Source organism: Aspergillus nomiae (assembly GCF_001204775.2).
Source record: "Aspergillus nomiae NRRL 13137 chromosome Unknown contig00699, whole genome shotgun sequence".
Classification (NCBI taxonomy): domain Eukaryota; kingdom Fungi; phylum Ascomycota; class Eurotiomycetes; order Eurotiales; family Aspergillaceae; genus Aspergillus; species Aspergillus nomiae.
The window spans coordinates 1-8,515 of NW_015378754.1; the positions used below are offsets into that span (position 1 = coordinate 1).

At 45.9% G+C, this 8,515-nt stretch overlaps 4 protein-coding genes across 4 annotated transcripts; all 4 read left to right on the forward strand.

Moving 5' to 3' along the window:
- Positions 1–255: 255 nt before the first annotated feature.
- On the forward strand, positions 256–1,307 carry ANOM_011296 (mitochondrial 37S ribosomal protein uS10m; the record flags this gene model as incomplete). The annotated part of the gene is made up of 5 exons (XM_015556552.1): positions 256–309; positions 366–466; positions 526–570; positions 638–1,062; positions 1,132–1,307. 5 exons carry the CDS (start codon positions 256–258, stop codon positions 1,305–1,307), a joined length of 801 nt encoding a protein of 266 aa, XP_015401025.1.
- A 427-nt stretch (positions 1,308–1,734) lies between these two features.
- ANOM_011297 (tryptophan--tRNA ligase MSW1) lies at positions 1,735–3,094 on the forward strand (the record flags this gene model as incomplete). The annotated part of the gene is made up of 5 exons (XM_015556553.1): positions 1,735–2,052; positions 2,122–2,202; positions 2,300–2,415; positions 2,463–2,581; positions 2,646–3,094. The coding sequence occupies 5 exons, from the start codon at positions 1,735–1,737 to the stop codon at positions 3,092–3,094; spliced, it is 1,083 nt and encodes a 360-aa protein (XP_015401026.1).
- Positions 3,095–4,885: 1,791 nt separating this feature from the next.
- On the forward strand, positions 4,886–6,583 carry ANOM_011298 (pepsin-like aspartic protease; the record flags this gene model as incomplete). The annotated part of the gene is made up of 3 exons (XM_015556554.1): positions 4,886–5,184; positions 5,244–5,562; positions 5,634–6,583. Coding segments are annotated over 3 exons (1,527 nt in total), but the record flags the coding sequence as incomplete, so codon positions are not given.
- Positions 6,584–7,040: 457 nt separating this feature from the next.
- ANOM_011299 (N5-glutamine methyltransferase family protein) lies at positions 7,041–8,229 on the forward strand (the record flags this gene model as incomplete). Its single annotated transcript, XM_015556555.1, has 2 exons — positions 7,041–7,348; positions 7,434–8,229. 2 exons carry the CDS (start codon positions 7,041–7,043, stop codon positions 8,227–8,229), a joined length of 1,104 nt encoding a protein of 367 aa, XP_015401024.1.
- Positions 8,230–8,515: the final 286 nt, after the last annotated feature.

Here is an 8,515-nt window from a genome sequence, read left to right on the forward strand (position 1 = left end):
TTCAATATTTTTTAACCTTCCATTTTTGACCCTCAAGCGCAAATATTGCCTTAGGCATCAGTCTCAAGTACCTACCAGTACGTGGTCCTGAGAAAGGCGGTAAGCAGACAAGCGAATCATGATGGTAGCCTGGAATCCCAAAAATTAGATGGAAGGCTAGCCACAAGACACCCTTATTGTAGCAGCATCTTTCCAAACACTTCATGCTAATCATAATTAGATTTTCTACTTCTGCTTCTTACTCGATGTACTGAAATGTCTCTGGTCTTTAACCCCCGTCTGCTGGCCAGGGCTTGCAAGCAATCGCTGGTATTACTTGTTTCATATAGTACACCCCAAGTGATAATGCTAATAATTCTACTTAGTTCGCAGTGCCCGCTCGCAGCATCACTTTGCCAAGTAGCCCAGATGCTATCGATAATTCAAGCTCTGACGTACCTCAGAGCATAGCTGGAATATCACCACTGTAAGTGGCTTCTGTATAGTATTCGATGCAAGCTCTGGCTGACTTTCGACTGCTGTTAGCTCAACGAAACGGGACCAACATCCTGCATCATGTACCAAAAACTGGTCAGTCATTACAAGCTCTTTTCAATGATCAATCTTTAGGAGAGACGTGCGCTTACCCTTCCAACAGGGCGGAGCGCCTGGACGGTATCAACTCTAAATCCAGGTTGCCTCGAAGTGTGCAAGCAGTGTATTTGCGGCCTCTCCGAAGGAAAGCCGAATACGGATTGCCGGTTTGCGATCTTCAACTTCGGTCGTACAGTGTTCGCAATGTGGAGTTCTTCGCTGATTTCGCCGTGCGTGCTGCCTACTACTTAAAACTTCCTGTCTCCGGTCCTGTGCCTCTGCCACGCATCGTTGAACGTTGGACATTCCCTCGAAGCAATTTCGTGCACAAGAAAAGCCAGGAAAACTTCGAACGGATTACTCTTCGCCGACTGATTCAAATCAAGGATGGCAACCCTGAGGCTGTACAGACGTGGTTGGCATTCTTACGAAAGCATGCTTTCTATGGAGTGGGCATGAAAGCTAACGTTTGGGAACACGAGAGCCTTGGTACGCTAGAATTTATTTTTATCTTATTCTATATCACCCTCGAGTTTAGTAACTAACCCATGGCTACAGATGTGTTCAAGAATATAGATAAGGCGGCCCCTGAGGTTGAACGGTCCCTTGAGCCTCACCTATCACACTTCGGTCAACGGAGTGGTGAAGGGGCGCAGAGTTCGATACCTGATCTTCTGGGTGGCATGCGACTTCCGAAGCACAGAAGTCCATTAAGCAGCGTCCGCAAAGGCTAAGTTCAAGCCAATAGTTCTCTGTATACTTTGCCATTGAGTGCTGCTCACGTCAAATCTCTGTATTTCTATTTTTAGCCTTATATATTAGTCTGATAAGTTTAGCACAAGACTTCTCAATCCATATTGTACCATTCTATTGCCTGGATCATAGTCTGAATAATATAATCATGGGATTCATATAAATAATGTGGTAATGTTGCTTTGGCCGCACTGAAAGCAACAGGAGGCAGAAAGTCACGTGCTCCGCGCATACATTGAACTGCTGCTTTAAAGAGACTGGGACAAATGCGCACACCAATGCATTCAAGTCTCTCTCATTTTTCAAACGTAGCCGCTAGACATGCATGTCAGCCGCTATGCATCATGCACCCCAAGCACTCACAGGGCAACAAATGCCCTCTTGCAGCCGAGGGATATCAAGTTCAACATGAAAAGCCACCTCCGAAGATGGAGTAGCTCAGTCACAGCGCAGCCATCATCAATATCTAGTCAGACTATATTTTCTGGGATTCAGCCAACTGGTGTACCACACTTGGGGAATTATCTGGGTGCTTTGCGTGAATGGGTCAGGCTACAGGATAATGCTACCGAGGGGACGAGGTTATTCTACTCCATAGTCGACTTGCATGCCTTGACTATACCACAAGACAGTTGTCAGTTGAAGAAGTGGCGGAGGGAGGCGTTTGCGACATTGCTCGCTGTAGGCTTGAACCCCGATCGCTCAACCATTTTTTATCAGTCGGCTGTACGTTCTAATCAATTGAACCCCGATGCTCTACACTCCCATCCAAGCGCACCCATTGACTATGGCTAGGTTCCTGCGCATACTGAACTATATTGGATCCTAAGTACAGTGGCTTCTATGGGATACCTGTCACGGATGACTCAATGGAAGGTGAGCAATAGTGAACATTAAAAATGAGGCGCAATTTGTCTTGGGAAGCAAACAGACGTAAATGTCAGACATGGATCTTGAGATTGACTACATATAGAGCAAGTTGCAACTACCAGAAAACACAAACCTGGAGCATTCGGCTGCCAGGTCTAAGCTGCGGCTTGGCTTATTCTCTTACCCTGTATTGCAGGCAGCGGACATCTTATTGCACAGGTTCGGTAATTAATTATAAGGGATGAAGCTGTACTGACACGGGCCAGGGCTACTCATGTTCCTGTTGGGGAGGATCAAAGACAGCACATTGAGTTTTCCAGGTATACTGCTAATAGTTTTAACCACCTCTACGGCCATATTTTCCCATCTCCAGAGGCACTCATCTGTAAGCCTCCTATTCACGAATCACGATACAAAAATAGACCCTAGAACTGCGCTGACTCATACAGCACCTGCAAAGCGAGTTATGTCTCTCAAAGAGCCCACCTTGAAAATGTCCAAGTCGCATGCCGACAGCCGATCAAGAATCCTCCTCACTGATTCATCTGATGATATTCACAGGAAAGTTAAGGCTGCTCTAACTGACTCGGACACAAGCATAACCTATGATCCTGTCCGCCGGCCGGGCGTGTCTAATCTCATAGAAATTCTAAGCCACTTGGACGCAAGATCGTGCGACGACTTATCTTTGGAGTACAAATCGGTGAGCCTTCGAGCTCTGAAAGAAGACCTGGCAAGTCGAATCTCAGGTCACCTGCAAGGAATAAGAGAGCGGTACTATTCGCTCATGGAAGACAACTCTGGATATCTGGATACTGTCACAGAGCAAGGTGCCCAGGCTGCACGTGCCAATGCCGATGTGACTATGAAACAGGTTAAGAAAGCCATGGGGCTGTAAGGGCCATTCATCCTTTCTATTAGGGCATCCATGGCTTTTCATGACCTTTGCTTTCCCTAATGAGCAGTGAATAGTCCCGATTAAGGCGATAGGGCTAGCGTTTGCATATACGTAAACATCATGTATCTATACTGTATTATAGTTTTTTCATACTCTCCCTAAATCTTACATGATATAGTAAATCGGCCATATCAAAAGTAAGGGTCGGAGTCGCCTCCTTAGGGGAACAGTGGATTTGCTATCATTTGACGTACTTTTGTGCTACTCTTATGTCAAAATAAATTGTTGTTGCCTAAGATAGGCAACACAATAACATTGTGTGGCACGTTGAATGATAGATAGTTAGAGGGCTATTTCACTAATCTCGCTACTATGTAGTAGTCTTGCTAGCCTGCTTCAGGAACTTGCAAGACCTCCATTAGTCCAGCCCCGTCAGGATTCAGCCTAGCTCTACAGAGTAGACTGTAGTACCAGCCTATCCGTATAGTTTTCAGTTATACTACAAGTTAAAAGCACCTATAAACCCTGTCTTGGTCTACTAACAACCAACGAGCCTGCTTTTGGTGCTGAATAAGCCACGTAACTAGATTTTCTAGATAGGTAGGCGTGAGCAGCGTGACATGTGAGCCATATCCCCCTGCTCGTAACTGCCAAGGCTATTGATAAGTAAAAAAACAACTCAGACGAACTTATAAATTTTACTGTATTTTTCTTGAAGTCCGATTTATTTTATGTACTTATTTTTAAGTAGTTATAATTATAAATCAGTCACTCTGGCGTAGAAAATAGTTAAAAACTCTAATTTTAACTCTACAGTTGTGTTTTCAACTACGTACTACGTAACCCGGTAGTATTCCGCCTTCTGCCTATTAGGCGGTTTCGGCCCGCCCGACCCACTAGGCAAGACCCGAACTGACCTGGAGCATAGTTATGCGGTAGGTACGTGACCTGTCTACGAGACCGTTCCAGTAGAAAGAAGCTCTGGCTAGTAGTAAGGTGTTCGTCAGTACTTGCGGTGTGGTATACTACAATGTATGGAGTAATGCTGCTTGGTCTGTTGTACGCAGTGGAGTTTACCGAAAGGTCCTGAGGCCTCCGATGACCACCATGACGTGAGTTGAAACTTGAGTTGACTCCCGAGCCAGCCGATTCTCCAGTGATGCCGCCAAATGTGCCGCGTCCTCCGTACCGAAAGCCCTATGTCAGTACGGAGTATGGAGTAATCGGCTTTCTCTTAAGCTTTCCACGCTATACCACAAAGAATCTCGAAAATATTTTAAAACAGCCAATAGTATATAGTATATACGAAGTAAGTCAAGTCAGATTACTACGTACTAAGTACCAGTTAGAGTATTTTGTAGCCTAGCGTCTCTGCAGACATGGAAACTCGGTATTATTAGTACATGATGAATGATGATGATGATGACGACTACAAGCATCACATTGACTTTGGCCCATTGGACTAATTTTTGAAAGCCCCACTCCGACCTTTGCCGAGGCGGTCTGAGTGGAGTCTTGCGCGATGTGTACTCCGGATAGTCAAGCAATCAACAGTACCGGACCGCATGCAGCGTACGACATCAGTTCCAAAGATTAGTGCTTTCCGTTACCATACAAGAACGCAGCCATGTCCCTATCAGCAGTTGTACATAAGAGCTTCCTTTTAGACTGTCTCTATTCTATCTTTTCTCGAAGTTTTTTTGCCATTTTTGGTTCCCTTGTCCCAACGTGAGATTGATTATTGTCTTCAAGGTACGGTGGGCCGGAAGAGCTTTTTGCTCATTTGCCAGCTCGAGGGCCTTGGTGAGCACTGATTTATGTAAGAAGAAGGCCTGGGGCCTTCTTTCGTAGGATTTGGGTCAAAGAAAGAAAGAAAGGATAAGGGAAATCGCATGATGCAAAAGTCATGGCTTGTGTTGCTCGCTGCTTGCCTTGGCTTGCAAGGGACAGCAGCGCTGACGCTCCACCGAAGAGACTCTCCGGCTGTTGTATCGTTGGATATCAAACGAAATAATGCCGTCGACCCTGTGGCTAGAGATCGGATGAGACGGAAGCGCGACAAGACCGTTGAGCAGAATCTTGACAATGAGGTATGTCGGCCAGACTGTTTACTCGATGTATGGCCACTAATTCACCACATGTGACATAGGAAACGCTATATTTCTGTAACATAACTTTAGGCACACCAAAGCAAAACCTACGGTTAGTTCTCGATACAGGAAGCAGTGATCTTTGGTGCAATGCAGCGAATTCTACGCTTTGCTCATCTAGAGATAAACCGTGCAACGCCTCAGGGTCTTACGACCCAGGTTCATCTTCATCATATGCTTACGTATCTTCGGATTTCAACATATCGTACGCTGACGGCACTGGAGCCGCCGGTGATTATGTTACTGACACTATCCACATCGGAGGCGCTACCGTCAAGGACTTTCAGTTTGGGGTGGGTTACTCGTCTAGCTCCGCCGGTAAGTCAATGCCGTCCTTCTTTACAGTATTCAACCAAACTTGTGTTGTTGATTAATCTTCCTCTCTTCAGAGGGTGTTTTGGGAATAGGATATACAACGAACGAGGTCCAGGTTGGCCGACTTGGTAAAAGTGCCTATGCAAATCTACCTCAAGCTATGGTCAAAAACGGTCTAATCCAATCAAATGCTTATAGCCTTTGGCTCAATGACCTGGGAGCAGATACTGGCTCGATTTTGTTTGGTGGCGTTAATACGGAGAAGTATCATGGGGAACTAGAAACTTTGCCGATTCAGACCGTCAATGGGGTCTATTCGGAGTTCATAATCGCACTAACCGGTGTTTCATTGAGCTCGGCATCAAGTCACCATAATTATTCATCTTCTGATGCTCTCCCAGCCGCAGTCCTGCTTGATTCGGGGAGTTCTCTGACATATCTTCCAAATTCCATTGTGCAAGACATCTATAATGATCTGGGTGTCACATACGAGTCATCCAGCGGTGTTGGCTACGTGCCATGTACCCTGGCACAACAAAAAATTAATGTGACCTACACCTTTTCGTCACCTGCTATTACAGTTGGAATTGATGAACTCGTTCTAAATGCAGGTGATTTGCGATTCCGGAATGGCGCACGTGCATGCATTTTTGGCATTGTACCAGCTGGAGATAGCACTGCCGTTCTAGGGGATACGTTTCTACGCAGTGCATATGTTGTATATGATCTATCCAACAATGAAATTTCCCTCGCCAATACAAATTTCAACTCTACCCGGGATAATATCTTGGAAATTGGAACTGGCGACGGTTCCGTTCCTGGAGCCACCCAAGTTTCAAATCCCGTCACATCTGTTGTGGCCGATGGGTCTGGTGCCAGGATCGGGGGTCCAACTGCTGAGATCTTTACTGATCTACCTTCAGCAACAAGTACCGGCGGCGCTGCGACACCTGCCGGGCCAACAAATGCCCCGAAGCACTTGGTCTTTGGCGCAGCGGCAATTGGATATATGCTCGCTTTTTGATGTAGATGGATATTCACCAGCAAATGTCTTATGTCTTTTGCTTAACTTTATGCTTCCTAAAGCCCACTGGCTACATGCTACATGGTGATACCCTAGATACTAGCTCGCTTACTACTTTTTTGCCCTTTTTTTTTTTTTCTTTCGAGATCGTTTCGTTTCTTGTAATCTTTATTGTCGACTTCTTTTCTCTAACAGTGCTGACGATTCGCCTGTATCTATTCCGTGGCTATCTACATCTGTATCTTCGAAACATTCCATACATGCCTGATCTACTCCGCATATATCGTTACTGTTCCGCGCTGTAGTCAAGCTTCTACGGGCTTTCTGTGCTTCATTCATTCCCCACTTTCCACATTTGAAGCTCCCCTCCAACCCGCTCCCTAGCTGCTTTCTCACCCCAAGGACAAAACATTGTTAATAAAGACCTATACGGACCTTACGAACAGATCATGTGCCAATGCCGCGTATTTCTAACTTAGCCATCCTAAGGGCCTATCAGCAGAATCCACTCCTTCCGTTATTGCTCCGAGAATGCCGATCGCATGACTCTGCAAAGAATGAACTTCGCTGGCTCCAGGAGAGAGCCAGTCGCACTATTACGTCCAAACAGGTTGCACGGTCTACACTCGCCCCCTTGGGGTGGAGAAGGCTCCTTAGATCGATGTGCCATACTCGTTCGAAAGGAATGCCCCTGCAGTATATCCTAGGCGATCAACCCTTCGGCGAACTCGACATCCTGTGTGAAAAGGGTGTGCTGATTCCAAGGTACACCCAACTTGCCTGTTTTGCTCTAGTGATATTTGCAACAAAACCTCGATATATCTAATACATCTATCTTCCTCCAAAGCAGGGCAGAGACGGAGACATTCACCATTCAAACTGCCAAATTGATCTTGGACAACATTCAGAAGCACGGGCGTCATGAATTTGGTCAACAACAAGGTTCCTTCCGCATAGTTGATCTCTGTACAGGTAGTGGCTGCATATCGCTGCTCTTGCATGCGCTCCTTGCCCCTCATATTGGTCGGCTTTCGATTCTTGGGATTGATCTCAGCCCTGCGGCCATTGGATTAGCCAACAAGAACCTTGCGCGTAATGTTCAACAAGGTCTGCTTTCAAATCGTGCTGCCGCCGAGGTTTCTTTCCAGCACGGCAACGTTCTCACCCATGACAGCACTGGACTTCCTTCGGCAATGGAAGTGCTGCGCAATTACCAAGGACTTTCCTTTGATAGGGAGCCAAAATGTGATGTGGTCATCTCAAACCCACCATATATATCCCCTGAATCATTTCGTGACGGTACTACCTCACGTAGTGTCCGGGTTTTTGAACCAAAGCTTGCACTGGTCCCTCCGTCCGGAGATCCTACTATTGGATTAGGACTCAGTAGACAGGCGGATCTTTTCTACTATCACATCATTTTGCTATCATTCCAGATTCGGGCGAAGCTTGTGGTGCTCGAGTGCGGCGACCACTCACAGGCTAGGCGGGTATCTGCTATTGTCAAAACATTGTCCAGCGGCTATCGGCTGAATTCCCTGTCCATCGAGATCTGGTCTAGTTCTGGGACACCCATTAGTGACGAAACCTCTTCCGAGAATGGACCCTGCGCAGTTGTTCTGCATAACTGGGCAGTAGGCTCCTAGGGCATTCTTGTAGTATACAGTGGTCGAGTGGTGTTAGAACTTGGGACTTAGAAGTGGAAACTTAGGAGTATGAGTATATGATAATAATAAGCATTTTATATTCTGATCTAGTTAAAATTGTATATTTATCCTATATATATAGAGTCGTGTTAAAGGGACCTCCCGGGAAGCTATTTGGATCTCCCTGTTACAGACCCTTGTCTAGTGTACTTATTAAAGGAAGGTATATAAGGTAGAATATTATAGGATAACTATTAAGGATAGCCGATAACAGGACAGCTAACAC